This window comes from Lipotes vexillifer, unplaced genomic scaffold (genome assembly GCF_000442215.2).
Source record: "Lipotes vexillifer unplaced genomic scaffold, Lipotes_vexillifer_v1.1 scaffold624, whole genome shotgun sequence".
In the NCBI taxonomy this organism is placed as follows: Eukaryota; Metazoa; Chordata; class Mammalia; order Artiodactyla; family Lipotidae; genus Lipotes; species Lipotes vexillifer.
In genome coordinates this window covers 735,602-753,761 of record NW_006771007.1, presented here as the reverse complement: position 1 = coordinate 753,761, position 18,160 = coordinate 735,602, and the positions used below count along the sequence as shown (strand labels likewise).

General features: G+C 39.0%; 1 protein-coding gene across 2 annotated transcripts in view; it reads right to left on the bottom strand.

Moving 5' to 3' along the window:
* PHF8 (PHD finger protein 8) overlaps positions 1-18,160 on the bottom strand; it is an 87,124-nt gene that overhangs the window by 47,993 nt on the left and 20,971 nt on the right. For both annotated transcript variants that reach the window (XM_007446480.1, XM_007446479.1), the window contains exons 2-10: positions 16,909-16,994; positions 16,410-16,518; positions 14,144-14,304; positions 13,171-13,312; positions 12,260-12,446; positions 9,900-10,062; positions 2,600-2,687; positions 2,120-2,226; positions 799-890 (exon numbers count right to left, since the gene is read on the bottom strand). In XM_007446480.1, coding sequence (XP_007446542.1) covers positions 799-890; positions 2,120-2,226; positions 2,600-2,687; positions 9,900-10,062; positions 12,260-12,446; positions 13,171-13,312; positions 14,144-14,304; positions 16,410-16,518; positions 16,909-16,994 — 1,135 coding nt within the window. The remainder of the gene's footprint in view (positions 1-798; positions 891-2,119; positions 2,227-2,599; positions 2,688-9,899; positions 10,063-12,259; positions 12,447-13,170; positions 13,313-14,143; positions 14,305-16,409; positions 16,519-16,908; positions 16,995-18,160) is intronic.

Here is an 18,160-nt window from a genome sequence, read left to right as displayed (position 1 = left end):
TCGTGCCCCGTTTCGGGAAGATCCCACATGCCGCGGAGCGGCTGGGCCCGTGAGCCATGGCCACTGAGCCTGCGCGTCCGGAGCCTGTGCTCCGCAAATGGGAGAGGCCACAACAGTGAGAGGCCCGCATAACGCAAGGAAAAAAAAAAAAAAAAAAAAAAAAAAAAGAGTCTCACATTTTTTCACATACTTTGATCTAGTGATCACTCTTCTAAAAATCTATCCTGAAAAAACAATCAAGAGATGAGGAACAAAGACTGATGCGAACAGCTATTTACTGCATGATTTTCTAGAACTATCCCCCAAATAAATAAATAAGCAACAATAAACAAGTGGTTAGGTAAGGATGGTACATCCCTGCAAAAGAATATCATGTAACTATTAATGTTTGTGGAGAACTCTGGTGACATAGAAAAATTAAGATAAGCCAACCAATTCAGATACAAAATTATATGTACAGAGTGAGAGCAATCATGTTTTAAAAATGAATATTAAAAAAACAAAAGGAAGTATACCCAAATGTTAATGTTTATTCCCTCTGAGTTAAAATTACAGGTGAAGTTTTTCCTTCTTTACACTCTTCTGTATTTTTCTAATTCTCTACAGTAAGCATGTAATACTTTTTATAATCAGAAAGGTTTAAAAATATAATCCAAGGAGTCCTAGCCCAGTCCTCTACTCTAATCCTAGGAGCCCACAAACCTCCCTAGTTTCCTCCACGTCCCCAGAGGATCTTCCCAAAGCCAGTCCCTGCTGAGAGTAGACCTCTAAAGTAGGTAGAGAAATAAGTATATTTACTTCTTTCCTTGTCCAGGCTCTAAAGGCCAAGTTCAGGGCTTTACCACCATGGACCAGGTAGGAGGCAGGGTGTCTCCTGTTTTCTCGCAAACCTAAAGGGGGAAAGAGGAAGGTAGAGTGTCAAAGAAGCCATGCAGGGAAGTGAAGGACTTGTTAGTTTTTTTCAGGCAACCAGAGAAAATGCTCAAGGTTCTGAGCACAACTCCATATCTCAGTTCTTATAATGGTGTTCATTTTATGACTACCTTGACATCTACTATCTCATTTAATCCTATACCCAACCCTATAAGCCAGATATCATTATCTTCATTTTATATAGTTCAGGAAATGAGGCTCAGAGAGGCAAAGAGACAACCAAAGGCCACACCTGGTAAGTGCCAAAGCCAAGACTGAAACCTCATCTGTCTAAATCTGAGGCCTGTGCTCCTTCTACATTACTCTGCCTCTTGGGTTTCAAAATGTGAACACTCAGGAGGACAACTGCCACCTACACAGATCTGATGAGCCATTAATGCCTTGTTCTGAGTTACTCCAGGAGGAGGTTATAACAAACATCCAGATTTAGGCTCAATAAAGAATTTTCTACTGAACTAAGCTGTTCAGAACAGAAAATAATAAGCAGTTAGTCATCCAGCCTCTGAATGAACATTTAAGTGACGGTCTGTCTAGATGGCAGAATAAGGGCTTGAGGTACTTCATAAGAGAGTGTACTCATTGGCCTCTGAGGTTCTTTGTAACTCTTCCTGGCCAAGTCACCTTGAAGAATCTCAGGTCTGAGTAAGGGAGCCACTCTATTTCCAAGCAGACCAGGAAAGAGGAAACCCAGCAGGTTGGCTTCTACCTGGGCTGATACCCAGGAACCAAACCAATGATGGGTAGTCAGGACTGGGCCTTGTCCCCAGGGAACTCTGACACTATACCGATTGAGTTTCTTATTTTAATTGGCAGGAAATAGGAATAATTTCACTGTGATCCAATTTTCTCAGTCCCCTTTGCTAAATAAGAAAGTTAAAATCCATGCCCTACCCTACATTACGATTAGTAAAAAAGCCAATTTCAAAAGATCGCATCCTTTGATTCCATTTTTATAGCATTCTTGAAATGACAAAATTACAGAGATGAAAAAGAGATCAGTGGTTTCCTGAAGTTATGGATAGTTCAGGGGGAGAGAGTGGGTGAGGTTATAAAGGGGTAACACTACAAAGATCTTTGTAGTGATGGGTACTGTATCTTGATTTGAGGTGATGGTTACGTGCACATGTGCACACACACATGGTCAGGGCAGCAGGGCAAAAAGGACAGTTGGCAAAGGGCTCCATACCTCGAAAGATGTCCAGGATATGCTTTCCCACATACCAACAGATGGTCTCAAAGTTAGGGAACTTGAAGAGGTCTGCTGTGCTCAACCGCTTCTCAATCTCATAGGCTCTGGAGGAAGTAGGCACAACAATAACAATGATAACAAGGACCCTGTTTACTGGGCACCTACTATGTATCAGGTATTGCTCTGGATGCTCTGTATCCATTATCTCTAATCCTCACAACTACCCTCTAAGACCTTACTCTACGGGTTAGGAAACTTGGGCTCAAAGGTTATGTGACTTGACAAAATTCACGTAACTACTAAGTGAGGAAGAGGTATTCATCTTCAGACTGAACATCATCAGAAACCAGTACCCATTCCTTTCTGATCATCTTGCCTCCCTTCTTTCTATGCTGCACTCCTCACAATAGCAGAGAACTCAAGGACTCTAGCAGATAGGAATGGCCAACTCGGTATCACCAGAGCTTCAGGACTCACTTGAGCTGCATTTCAATGTTAAGGCTGTGTAAGAAGTTCCCTCCAAAGGCAAGGCAGTCCACGGGAGTCAGCACAGCATGGATCCATCCTGCAGTGTAACAAGGCAAAAAACATAGCTGGCAGAGGGCCTTTCTTCTTTGGACATCACCACTGCCCACTCAGCTCAAACACAACTCCTTAGACCAGCCAGCCTGGCAGTAATTCAGAACATTCTAGCTTCCTCCACTCTCCCAACGCCCATCCTAGCCAAGTCTGCCATCATTATAACCCTGAACTGGACCAACCTATGGGGTTAATAAACTCCTTCTACTTCCCTTCTCTGCACTTCAAATTCTCTTCGTTGCTTCACCCACCCTCTCTCTTATTGCTAAGAAAGACATCACCTCCTTGCCATGACTACCCCTTCTAACTCTGTGCTAGGTAAAACAAAGAGTTTTTGTGTTAGACAGACCTGGGTTCAAATCTTGCCGTTTTCTATAGCTAAATATCCACTTCACAGGTTGGTTGTGAAGGATGTACCTAGTTGAAACTAAATTATTTTCCTTGCCCTTGACCCTATACTGCCTTCTGGGACCTTCTGATTTTTCTTCTTACATCTCTCTCATATTCATCTCCCCTTCTTCATCCATCCATCCTACTAATGGCTTGGTTCAGATCCATCATTATCTCTCACCTATGCTATTTGAAACAGCCTACAAACTGGCTCCTCTAACACCAGTGGTTCTTTAAGGTGTGATCCAGGGAATCCTGGGGCTCCTTGAGACTCTTTCAGAGCATATGCATGGTCAAAACTATGTTCATGATAATACTAAGATGTTATTTGTCTTTTTAACCCTCAGTATACAGTGGAGATTTTCCAAGGGGTACATGACATGATATCACAACACACAGAAGCAGATTTGAGGACACAGAAGTTTTCTGCTAACCCGAATATTAAAAAGATTTGCAGAAATGTAAATGTTAATCTTTTCACTAAATTTTTTTAGCTTGAAAATAGTTATTTTTCATAAAAATGTTACTTATGCTAACATGTAATGGGTTTATTCTTGTTTTTTCCTCAATGAACTAATAAATATTTTTAAATTCTCAGTTTTAATTTATAATATGGTAAATATTAATAAATATAAACCACATAAATAAAAGCTCTTTGGGGTCCTCAATAATATTTAAGGGTATAAAGAGGTCCAGAGTCCAAAGTGCTTGTAAACCACTGCTCCACACCAATCTCAACCTCTGAAGTCCATCCTCCACATCTCAACCCTAAGTGATATATCTGAAATGCAAATCTGCCCATGTCACCTCCTGCTTGAAGCTCTTCAATGAAATGTACATCCACAGGAGAATAAACTGCTGTATACTCATACAATGGAATACTAGAAAGCAAGTGAAATGAATGAACAATAGCCACATGTATCAACATGGATCTCACAATCATAATGTTCAGAGGAAAAATGTTGAGAAAAATACATCTAATATGATTCCATTTATATAACATTCAAAAACATGTAAAACAATACTATATACTGCTTACTAAGGCATACCTATGTAATAAAGGGATAAAAATGTATGAGAATAATATCATCAACTTCAGGACAACAGCTAGCTCTGAGAGGGCAGAATGGGAATGTAATTGAGGAGAGGTATATACAAGGCTTCAAATATGTTTGTAATATGTTATATTTTTAGTTGAGTTATAAACACATAAATGTTCATTATATTATTCTTTATATCTTTTGCTACATCTAAAATATTTCATTAGAAATTAAATAAACAAATAAATCTTCAGTAGTCCCCAGTTGCCTCTGAAGTAAGTTCAGCCTGCCAACCTTTTCAGCTTCATCTGCTCCCAGCCCTTGGTCTTTAGGCTCTAGTATCCATAAACTGCTTCACACATCTTTGCTTTGTTTATGCCTTTCCCTTTATCTGAGAGGGCTTTCCTGCCTTTCTTTCCTTGGTCAGTCTCTATTTACTCTTCAGGTGTCACTATTCTGAGAAGATTTTCACAAACCTCTGGCCAGACTAAGTGCTCTTCTCTGTGCTCCCAAAACTTCTGGTGAATACCTCTATTGTGTCTATTAGTACTGAAGAGCCTATCCATCTTCTATCTCTAGCACCTAGCCCAATGTTGGGGCAGACAGCAGACATGAAATGCTCGTGGAACTAAGTAGATTGCACCCAGTTTGTGGGAATTTCTACCAAGATGCAAATGAATGCAACTCAAATCTCTGGTAGACAAATTCAATTCACCAGTTACCAAGTGCCCAGTGTACAAAAAAAAAACATCATGTGAGACCCAGCAAAGAATTCAAAGATGGGTGAATAAATGCATGGGAATAGAAAACTATAAAAGAGAAAAGCAGATGGGTATGGGGGTAGGAGGAGGGGGGCATGACTTGCCTCATCATATATTAAACATTCTATAAAACCAATGTAATCAAATCAATATGATATTGATATATGAATAGACAAACAGATCTGAGTAACAGAAAAGAAAATCCAGAATTATACAATATAATGTTAGACAAAGATGTTAGAATTATATGACACGAGTTTTAAAGGAGTCATCATAAAAATGCTTCAATGAACAATTACAAGCATGCTGGAAACAAAAAAGAGAAGCTATAAATAAGAAACAAGTACAAATTATAGAACTAAAAAATACTACATCTGAAATATATAATGAAACAATGGACTCAACAGAAGAATGGAGACAATGGAGAAAAGAATCAGAGAATTTGAAAACGGAACAATAGAAAGCACCCAATATGAACAAGAGAGAAGAAATAGACTGAGAGAAAAATAAACTCAGGAACCCAACAAGGACCTACTGTATAGCACAGGGAACTATATTCAATATCCTGTAATAACCTATAATAGAAAATAATCTGAAAAAAGATAGATACTATATATATAACTGAGTATCTTTTTGCTGTACACCTGAATCACTGTAAATCAACTATATGCCCATAAAAATAAAAAAAAGACAAAAAAAATAAAGAACCATGCAATGGGACAGAAAAAAAACCCTCAGGAACCTGTGGGACTACAGCAAAATGTGTTACATTCGTATAATCAAAGACCCAGAAGAAAAGTTAGAGTGAGGGAATCAAAAGGTATTTGAAGAAATAATACCTAAAAATTTCACTAATATGGCAAAAGACATAAGCCTACACATTCAAGAAGCTTGATGAACATATACAGTATAAACCCAAAGAAATCCACACCAAGACACATGATAGTCAAACTGCTGAAAAACTAAATAAAAAAGAAAAAATATTGGAAGTAGCAAGAAATGACACATACAGGGAAAAAGACAATTTAAAGGGTAGCCAAAATCTTATCAGAAACCACAGAAGCCAGAAGGAAGCAGCACAACATTCAAGTGCTGAAAGAAAATACCAACCCAGATTTCTATACCCAGCAAAACTATCCTTCAAGAGTGAAAGGGAAATCAAGACATTTACAGATGAAGGAAAACTAAGAGAATCTGTTGCCAGCAGACCTACCCTGAAACTCTAAACAGAGAGGAAATGATAAGAGAAGGAATCTTGGAACACCAGGAAGGAAGAACAATGGAAGAGTAAAAATACAAGTAAATACAATAGACTTTCCTGCTCTTGGATATTCTAAATTATGTTTGACAGCTGAAACAAAAATTAAAACACTATGTGATGTGGCTCTAACGTATGCAGAGGAAATATTTAAGACAAATACATTACATATGGTAAGAGTAAAGAGATGTGAAAAGAGGTAAGGTTTCAACTCTTTCTCCAAACTGGTAAAATGTCAGTACCAGTAGACTGTCATAAGATAGATATATATGTATATATAAATATGTACATATAGATATGTATGTACATATATACATATATACACATATACACATACATATTTATCTATATATGTACATACACATAGATATATGTGTATATGTCTATGCATATGTACATATATATCTATATATGTATACATATATACATAAAACTAGAGCAAACACTAAAAAAAATCTATATAAAACCTGAAGCTGAAAACTTCATATGGAAATTCAAGGGGCCCAGGAAGGCTGACACTTCCCAATTTCAAAACTTACTACAAGTGTACAATAACTGAGACAGTGTGATACTATAATAAAGACAGACATACAGATCAATGGAATAGAATTCAAAGTCCAGAAATAAACCAATACATGGCCTATGGTCAACTGATTTTTGACAAAGGTGTCAAGACAATTCAATGGGGGAAAGAATGGTCTTTTCAAATTGTTCTGGGACATCTGGACATCCACATGCAAAAGAATGAAACTGGACCCATATCTCACACCATATACAAAAATTAACTAGAAATGGATGAAAGACATAAATGTAAGAACTAAAAAGAAAACTCAGAAGAAAACACAGGTGTTAATCTTCATGACCTTGAATTAGGCAATTGTTTCTTAGATATGACACCAAAAGCACAAGCAAAGAAAAAACAGATAAACGGGACTCTTGGGCTTCACAGAACAACATCAAGAAAGTGAAAAGACAACCTCCAGAATGAGAGAAAGTATTTGCAAATCATACATCTGATAAAGGTCTAAACCAAAATATATAAAGAATTCTTACAACTCAACAACAGAAAGACAATTCACCTAATTAAAGAATGGGCAGGGACTTCCCTGGCGGCACAGGGGATAAGACTCCACACTCCCAATGCAGGGGGCCTGGGTTTGATCCCTGCTCAGGGAACTAGATGTCATGTGCATGCCGCAACTAAGAGTTCACATGCCACAACTAAGGAGCTCATGTGCCACAACTAAGGAGCCGGTGAGCTGCAACTAAGGAGCCTGCTTGCCTCAACTAAGACTTGGCACAATCAAGTAAATAATAAAAAGAATGGGCAGAAGTTTTGAATAGATATTTCTTCAAAAAAAGATATATAAACATCCAATAAGTGCATGGAAAGATGTTCAAAATCAATAGCCATTAAAGAAGCACAAATTAAAATCTCAATGAGCTACAACTTCACACCCACTAGGATGGCTATAATCATAAACACAGGCAAAAACAAGTGTTGGGTAGGATGTGGAAAAATTGAGACCCTCATAAATCGTTGGTGGAAAATGCAGCTGCTTTAGAAAACAGTCTGGCAATTCCTCAAGAAGTTAAACACAGAGTTACCATATATATGACTCAGCAATTCCTCTCCTAGGTAGATATACCCAAGAGAACTGAAAATATATGTTAACACAATAACTTGTACATGAATGTTCATAGCAACACTATTCATAATAGGCAAAAAGTGAAAACAACCCAAATGTCTATAAAATGATGAATGGATAAACAAAATATGGTATATCCATACAATGGAATTATTATTCAGCCATTTAAAGAATGAAGTACTGATAACATGGATGAACCTTGAAAATATTATGTTGGGTGAAAGAAGCCAGACATAAAAGACCACATATTGCATGATTCCATTTACATGAAATATTCAGAAAAGGCAAATTCATACACAGAGAAAAGTACAGAAGTGGGGTTGACAGGGGCTGGGGGGTGGAAGAAGGAATGGGGAGTGACTGCTAATAGGTACAGGGTTTCTTTTTGAAGTGATGAAAACTTTCTGGTATTAGATAGTGGTGATGTTTGCACAACTTCAAGAATATTTTTTTAAAAACTGAATTGTACCCTTTAACATGGTAATTTTTATGGTATGTGCACTATATCTCAATTTTTTTAAAAGCACATTTAACAAAATGAAAATACAACATATCAAAATATGTGACACAGCTAAATCAGTGCTAAGGGGGGAATTTATAGCACTAAATGCTTATATTAAAAAAAGAAGAAAAGGGCTTCCCTGATGGCGCAGTAGTTAAGAATCCACCTGCCAATGCAGGGGACACAGGTTTGAGCCCTAGTCCAGGAAGATCCCACATACTGCGGAGCAACTAAGCCCATGCGCCACAACTATGGAGCCTGTGCTCTAGAGCCCACGAGCCACAACTACTGGGCCCACGTGCTACAACTACTGAAGCCCGCGCACCAAGAGCCCGTGCTCCGCAACAAGAGAAACCACTGTGATGAGAAGCCTGAGCATCACAATGGAGTAACCCCCACTTGCCACAACTCGAGAAAGCCCATCCGCAGCAATGAAGACCCAATGCAGCCAAAAATAAATAAATAAAATAAATTTATTATAAAAAAAGAAGAAAAGTCTGAAATCAATAATCTAAGCTCTCATCTCAAGATTAGGAAAAGGAGAGCAAAATAAACCCAAAGCAAGCAGAAAGAAGGAAAAACAAAGATAAAAGCAGAAATCAATGAAATTGAAAACAGAAAGACAACAGAGAAAATCAGTGAAACAAAAAGTGCTTCTTTAAAAAGTTCAACAAAATTGACCAACTTCCATTAAGACTAACACACAATAAAAGAGAAGGCACAAATTACTAACATCAGGAATGAAACACAGGGTAGCACTAGAGACTTGGGAGATATCAAAAGAATAATAAAGAAATACTATCTCTACACACATAAATTTGACAACTTAGATAAGATGGACCAATTGTTCGAAAAGCACAAACTTACAATTCACTCAATATGAAATAGATAACTTGAATAGCCTAATACAGGTTTAAAGAAATTGAATGTTAATTAAAAACTTCCCAAAAAGGAAATCTCCAGGTCCATGTGGCTGCAGTAGAGAATTCTATTGAACATTTTGAGAAAATTTAACACTAATTCTGAAATCAAGGAATTAAGAAATTAGAAAGCCAAGAAAAATCTAAATCAATGGAAAGACATATGTGTTCATGGAAGATTCAACATACTAAAGATGTCAACTTTCCCCAAATTGAGACAACTATGGGGACTTTTTCAAAATAAATATACTCAGATCCCACCCCAGACCAACGAATTCATAATTCTAGGGGTGAAGCCTAGGCATTTATTGTTTTGGGGGAAAAAAAACCCTACCCCCACCCAGGTCATTCTGACTTATAGTCTACAATGCCAGTCTCTCAGTCACTATCTCTAGAGTCATGGGGCTGAGAGTCCTGTTTTCTATCTGTCCACCAAGTTGACATCAGTCCAGTGCAAAGGAGCTATCAACTTCCTCCTGGACCTCCCCAAGAAACCACACTGCCCACTGGCCACCACTCGAATTTTCTTGATGTCCACTTCTGAGCTTTCAACTGATAAGAGAGGGATATCTCACATAATCAGATCAACACATTATGGGAAGGGGTTGCTTCCAGTGCCACAAGCTCTCTTCCTCTTCCCACCTTCCTCAAACCCTCCCAGAGGAGCCCAGGGAAGACCTGTAGGAATGAAAAGTGTCTGTCCTTGCTTCACAGAACACTTGTAGCACTTGTCCACCTGGTCCCCAAAGAACATCTCATTCTGGTTAGAGGAGCTGCTCCAGCACTCAAAGAGAGTCAGGTTGGCATTTGTTGGGCGGATCAGGTAGAAGATCTTCTCACCCTGAAACAAAGAAAGATTGACATGTCAAAAATATCAAGGGATAGGACTTCCCTGGTGGCACAGTGGTTGAGAGTCCGCCTGCCAATGCAGGGGACACGAGTTCGGGCCTGGTCCGGGAGGATCCCACATGCCGCGGAGCAACTAAGCTCGTGTGCCACTACTGCTGAGCCTGTGCTCTAAAGCCCGCGAGCCACAACTGCTGAGCCCACGTGCCACAACTGCTGAAGCTCGCGTGCCTGGAGCCCGTGCCCCGCAGCCAGAGAAGACACTGCAATGAGAAGCCTGCGCACCGCAACGAAGAATAGCCCCCGCTCGCCACAACTAGAGAAAGCCCACGCGCAGCAACGAAGACCCAACGCAGCCATAAATAAATTAATTAATTAAAATATATATATATATCAAGAGTTTCCAGAGAAGTCTTCTGGGAGTCTCCAAAAGAATATTCTCTCTCTCATGTTCCAAGACCATGTAGTATGCTACAATTCCTTCTGTCCAAGGATCATTTATATATATATTTGGAAAACTTCAGAAGTCCTTTTGCACTTTGTACTTTTAAGCGTCTATAAAACTGACAAAAACAATTTGGAAAGGACATTTCAAACAAAATTGTCAACTTAAGACAAATGTACACCAAAGGCTCCTATTTTAGATGCAATGCCAAATGAAAAATGGCCTCTATAGATGAGTAGATCAATATTACTAGCCCTAGGAGAATTTAAGGCCACATTACTAATGAGAAGAAAATTGAATTTGCCTTTAAATGCCATTTACAGAGAGCATTCCTTCTCACACCTGCAATCAAAGCTAATAAAAGTTTAAAAGTTCAATAATCACCCAAGGACTTCTGTAAGATTATATGTTGGATGATTATCTGTTGAAAGAACATATTATTTCCTAACTATGTTTTGCCTGGATAATCACCAGATAGATAATTTGGCAGAAAAGAAAAAACCCACTAGCACAAAAATATCCCCAACCCATAGCTTGATTAGTTTAACCAATATTTCATAATACATTTCAATGTAGAAAATTATCTACTAGAAATTATACTGTACAATTAGAGAAATTTGAATCAGATCTGTAGATTAGATAACAGTATTATATCAATATTAATTTTCTGATTTTGGTAACTATACTGTGGTTATATAAGAGAATACCCTTGTTTTTAAGAAATATACACTGAATTATTACGAGATAAAGGGACACCTTGTCTGAAACTACTCTCAGGTGTTTCAGAAAAAATATTTATATAAAACTATTTTATTATGTTTGCTTCAGAGAAAGAGAAAGTATAATAAAATAGTAACATGGGAATCTGAGTGAAGGGCACACAGGAAATCTATTATTTTTGCAATTTTTCTATGAAAAAGAAACTATTTAAAAATAAAAAAGTTAAATCTAACATTTGCATAATAGCACTTTCATTTACACACTCCAATTTCTTCATGATAAACCAATGAAAACAACTAGTTCAAGATTTGTGATCATTTGGACAAGAGCCATATCCAAGTTTTCTGCTCTTTCCTTGGTGTTTCTGATAAGAAAGCTAAATAGCATGAACAGTGGTGGAGAACAATAAAACTTACTTAAGAAATTTGTTTTCTAGACCTCAAAAATCCTTTATAGTCACTGACAATCAATATGCTAATTATAAAATTGTAACGACCACTAAAAGGGAAACTATAGAAAGGCTGACATTAAAAAAAACCCATCTCATACGTGCTCTATCTTGATGGTGGTGGCAGTCATGCAACTATTTATACAATTGTCAAAAATCATCAAACTATACACTTAAAACAGGTGAACGTTATGGTATACAAATTATAACTCAATAAACTTGGAGGGGAGAGGGAATTTCTCATGTTACCAGAAATTTCTGCAGTAAATATGGACATTTCCATACATAGCGGTAGGAGTACAGATGATTGGTTCAATTAAGATAACAGTCAGAGAAAACCTTAGGCATCTGCTGTTATTTAAAAAAAAATAAAAGTTAACCATCAAAACTATAAAGTAGAGACAATTTATATGGCATATCCACTCAGTACCCAACCCTGATAGAGCAGTTATGTTGAAATGTCACCCAAATAGAATCTGGGACGCAGGTAGGCCTTAGCAGCCTGTCTTTATGCTGCCACCTGAAACAAACAGGGAGGCCCAAGGCCTGGCTGCCTTCAGAAGCCATAGCCATTCTTACCTTGAGCACATGGTACCAGACCGAGGTGCCACCAAAGTCAATGTGAAAGTCTGTATAGCTATCCCGCACGCTCATGAGGCAGTACTTCTGCACGTTGGGCCTCTCAAAGATACACTCCTCTGGCCACAAGTTCTCCACCCATGAGAGCTTCCGAACAATCTTGGGTGTCTCCACAAAGTTAGAAAGCCTATCAAGGAAGGGGTGGAGAGCAAATGTCAGCTGATTGGGAATTGAAGGTTGAAGCCTGAATAACATGCCCCCCATCCCAGTGAGACTCAGATAAGAGAAAGAAGTTCTCTCCACAGAATCCCAAAGAGCACACAGGACACTTATTTTTGTAAGTCCAGTCAGCATCCTCATTCCACTCAGCTCTGGAATTCCCAAGTCCCAGCTCCATAGCCTTCCCCAGTCAAAGGTGATCATTTCCTCCACTAAATGCTCAGAATCTCCACACCCGGGCCCACTCACTTGGCACATGGTGTATAACAGTACTGTACTGTCCCCATGTTGTAGTGTCTTCTTTATGAGGAACAATTAGAGAAACCTCTCAGGGCTCAGTTCCAGGTAAAGAAGTGTTTACCTGGGACAGAGGACCTATCCTGGGAGTTAAACAGTGACCATGCCACAATCTAAACACCAAAAAAAGGTCTAAGAAAGCTGTCCTAAATCTTGAAGGAAACAAAAATTAATTAAAATAGCTACTGTATAATCTATCCTATGCTAGAAACTGTAAAGGAGAAATATGATTTGGTTGTTATAATGTGAGCAGCTACCCTAGAAAGTATACACCAGCTCCTCATCTCAAAGGAAGAAACCACCAGGAAGAAGGGAAAGGAACACTAATATACACTCAATATATCACAAGTCCTAGGCACTTTGTGAGGCTTTTTACTTACCCCTCTCCCTCTTACCTGGTATCAGAGAATTCCAAACTAATGACATTGAGGACTTTTTCCCTCTTCCCGCTATAATAATATTTCACAAAATCACCAAGCTTCATCTTGCAGTCGGCCTGGCGGGTCACATCAATCACATCAATCTCTTTGTCAGAACCTGGAGTAAAGAGATGGATTCTGCACCAAGTCCCAGGGATCAGAGAAGACTCTCACATCCCCTAACCAGTCCCTAAAATGACCTTACACTGAAAACTTCTCACTATATTTGTATGTGCATAAATGGGAAGTGGGGGTAGGTATTCCTCACACTCTCCTTAGACCTATGTGCCAGGTCCAGGCCTGCTAAGGCAACAGAACTGCCTGACACATAGTCTCACTGACAGTACTATCCACCTGCCTGGGCCCTGCTTCCTCACTTCTCTTCCTATCCCCCAAAACTGATGTCCAGAACACAACTAGCATGTGAGGGCAAAAGTCAAAGGCTTTCTCATCTCAACAGAGGACAGAGAGGCCATAACAATCCTTGGAATTCCCCAGGTAAAAGATGGGGCTCAGCCTGGGGTTTTGTGGTGTGTTAGGAGGAAAAGGAAGGGTAGGCTAGGATTTTGGTTCCAGCTTTGCCTAAGAATGACTCTGGGGGGCTTCCCTGGTGGCGCAGTGGTTGAGAGTCTGCCTGCCGATGCAGGGGACACGGGTTCGTGCCCCAGTCCGGGAAGATCCCACATGCCGTGGAGTGGCTGGGCCCATGAGCCATGGCCGCTGGGCCTGTGCGTCCGGAGCCTGTGCTCCGAAACGGGAGAGGCCACAACAGTGAGAGGCCCGCGTACCGCAAAAAAAAAAAAAAAAAAGAATGACTCTGGGCAAGGCACTTCACCTCAAATTCCCAAGATGGCTAGAAAGGAAATGCAAAACGTAGATTGGAGGGGAAGGGTCATACGTTTTGATGGGAGTGAACAATGTCACAGTTAAGAGGGTCTGTGGTGCTTACCAACATAGTGTTCCACATCCCTCACAGTGAATGATGGTGAGGGCAGCGTCATCCCCAATCCATCCTTCTTCAACACCAGGATGGGCACACTGAAGCTATTCTCTTCCAGGAATTCCACGGTCAGCTGACTTCCAGTGGGCTTCAGAATCACTTCATCTGAGCTGTGGGTGACATGAGAGAAAGCCTGAACCCTAGAGGCCCTACTACTGAAGGCCTCACTGGATGCTGTCACTCACCCAAAGGGTGGGGTCTTCCTGAGGGGACCTAATGTTGGCTGGCAACTAATGAGTGGCATAAACTTCACCTGCCAGGGAAGAAATGACCTATCGAAGGTAAGAAGCCAGGTCACTGGCAGAGGTGGTAAGCTAAATCCAGGATAGCCTGTCAATATGGTGCTCTTCTCTAGATGACAAAGGAAGAAATGACTCAACAGCCTGCCCAGGAAGAAAAGACATACCTGACAAGTTTAGCTAAATTACTCTAACCCAGAGCAGCACTACCCCATTTTAAACACTGGCAAATAAAGAGAAAAGACTGATTTAAAAAACAAAAACAATTTTTATAGCCACTCTCTTGACACACATACTTAGTTAACTAGAAAACAGGAGTTTCTGGTTTTCTTAAAATCATGCTGGAGAAAAGACTGGCTATTTGACAAGTTGTGTTGGCACAAACATCTGGAAAAATATTAAGATCAAAGTCTATCTCACTCTTTAAGTAATTCTAGATGGAACAAAGATCAAATCAGAAAAAATAAAGCCATAGAGTAGTAGAAAAATTATCAGAGAGACAAGGCCCAGTAATCATTATAAATAGTAATAAGTAAATTTACGTAAAAATTAAAATTTTCTGCAAGGAAAGCTATTACAAATCAGTATGAAATAGGCAGTAACCCAACAGAAAAACTGTTAAACAATGTTGAGAAGGCAGTTAACAGAGAAAAGAAATAAAGATGACTTATAAATGTACGATAATAGACATGCTTCCTTCATAACTAAAGAAATGCAAGTGGAAACAATGAAATCTCATTTTTTATCTTATCAGAAAGGCAAAAAAGTTTGATAATAAACAGTGTTGGCCAGGATATAGGAAAACAGGTACCCTCACACATTGTCTAGTGGGAGTATGAAATAGTGTGGCCACTTTGAAAACAATCTGGCAATATTTATAAACATTTTTAAAGCACATACCCTTTGACCTAGCAATTTCATTTTTAGGTAGTAAATCTACACATATACTCACCCACATATGCAAAAACCTAAATACAAAGACATTCACTGTGCATTTTTTTTCTAATAGCAAAATACTAGAGTTGATTTAATGTTCATCAACAGAGGACTGGTTAAATAAATTATACATCCATACAGTGGAGTACTAAACATCCATGAAAAAGAATGAAGAACATCTGTATACGGGGTTATGGATTGATCTCCATAATTCAGATTTTAAAAAAAGCAAGATGTAGAACAATATGTTTCTGTTTGTGTTTTTTAATAAACAAGGGGACACACACACACACACACACACACACACATATATGTTTGTATAAGCAAAAACTATTTCTGAAAGAATGCACAAGAAATTGGTTGACTCTGGAGAAGGGACCTGAGGGGTCTGGGGTAGAAAGGAGACTCACTGCCTTTAAATAAATAAAACAAAATTTATTAAGTTGAAGAAACACTTATAATCCTAAATAACACTTCAATTATAGGAAAGCTGGAAAAGGTCAAATGAATTAAAAACTAAGCAAAAGAGAATGCTTTATTCATTAATTTTTCTAACATTATTTTTGCTCAATTCAAGTAATTTATTTAATAAGCCCATCTTAATTTTCTAAAAGAAAAAAAATTTTTCTTGATTTTAAAAGAAATACATGACTACTCAAAAAAAATTTTTTTCCAAAGAGTTTCATCTTCTCTACAATGAGAGAATTAAACTTTCTGATTTTTAAGACTCCTTCTAGTTATAGCATTCCCTGGGTGCATGTAAATATCCTCTCCTGACTAAGGCGAAAACTGCCTATCTACCAAAAGTTTCTACAAGTGGACCTTAATGTACTCTGCACATCAAATGAAACTCTAGCAATGTTTCTCAGAAAGCGACTAAAACAGAAGATCCCTCCCCAGAGGGAACTCACAGAGCCCTGCAGACATCCCCAGATGGTTGGAGGTACCCAGCGCGACAGCCAGTGGGAAAGCTGGAAGAGATGGGCCCCAGCTTCCCAGAGCCCTGGCATTCACTGGCCCTTGGAGTACGGGGTCCTCACCTGTCAAAGGTCCTACTCCGAAGCTCTCGAATGAACGTAGGGCTTCCCGTCTTCACTGGCTTCCCCTTGTGTGTATCGTGGCCTTTTGAAGATACACGGCGTTTTTTCACTAAGCCAGTAAAAGACAAGACACTGTTAGTCAAAATGGCTACAAGCTATGGTTCCAAGAGCAAACGCCTCAGCAGATCCTGCTTCTCTTCCAATCTAACAACCCCTTGGATCATCTGGAGTCAAGGAGGCCCTCACAGTCTCAGGAAAGCTCTTGGTGAGGATAGGTGCGTCCTCTGGGGAATCCCTAAGTAAGGGAGGGAGGTGAAACTCTGCATTTCTTTCCTCTCAGTGGAGCAGCTGCTGGCCTGCAGGGCCTACACAGGCTTCTGCTATTTCCCAAGAGAGACAAATCTGAAGCACTGACAAAAAGGCAATTTTCCTTCCAAGCTTCCTTTGCTTTGTCTCTCCTCTGGACTGCCTTCTCTTAAAAACTCCAAGATCTACTTACTGATGGAGGGCCCATGTAAGACCTCACAATTGGGGCAGTGGTAGAGGTCAATGTCAGCAGCCTTCTCCTCTTCAACACCAACACAACTAGAAAAGAGAAAATCAGCCAAGGTTTGTGGAAATTTGACTTTTCCTAAGGTCTAGAACTGTGCTGTTCAGTACACAATTAAGTAAAATTTTAAATGCAGTTCCTCCATCACACTAGCTACATTTCAAGTGCTCAGTAGCCACACGTGGTTACCATACTGGGCAGATTATCAAACTTTTTTGTCAATGCAAAAAGTTCTATTGGACCAAATGGTCTAAAATAATTATGACAGAGCTAAAAATGTACAGACAATAAAGCTTCATTAAGACTCAGAATGGTCAAGGCTGGAAGAGACTCTAGAGCAGTGCTGTCCAGTAGAAATATAATGTGAGTTAAATATGTAATTTTAAATGTTCTAATAGCCACATTAAAAAGGTAAAAAGAAACAGGTGAAATTAAGTTTAATAATATTTAATATTTTATTAACCAATATATCTAAAATATTATTTCAACATAAAATCAAACATTTAAACTTTATTGAGCTATTTACTTTATTAAATGAAAATGAATGAAAATAGTATTTTATAGTCAACAGTGGTTCCCTCTGAGTGAAGGATTATGGTAACCATTTTTCTCTTATATGTATTTTCTAATTTTCTACAATGAACATGTGTTACTTATTTCATACTGTAATGTCTGAGAAAGATTTATTTAATTTTGAAAATCTGAGTTTGCATGTATGTGAGCTGGTAATCTCACAAAATTTAAAGCCTTCCTCACCAAAGAAGGCATCGGCAGCCCTCCAAAAAACTTCTGGCTAAGATCTCCTAAAATCTTTGGCCAGCCACAGAGAACAGGGAGCATAATAATAAGGCAGAGCTCCAACCATTTTGGCTAAGACTGACTTCCTAGGATCAGGACCCCACCACCTTCCCGAGTGCTAACCCTGCAAACCTGTTGCACATCAATAAATTGAGGACATTTTATTTTATAAAAGGATTGGTCTATTATGAATTGGAAATTTACCAAAAAAACCAAAATACCCTGGGTGCTTCACCTCAGATAGTCTAAGAAGCACTGTGTTAGAACCCGGTCAGGTAGAAGCTGTACATTCTCCCAGACCCTTCTAACTGAGGGCTGGGCTGGGGGTGAACATCTCCCTCACTTTCCAGTGAGACTCTGAGATCATCTCTCCTCTATCCTTGTGTAAGATCTCCTATTCCTC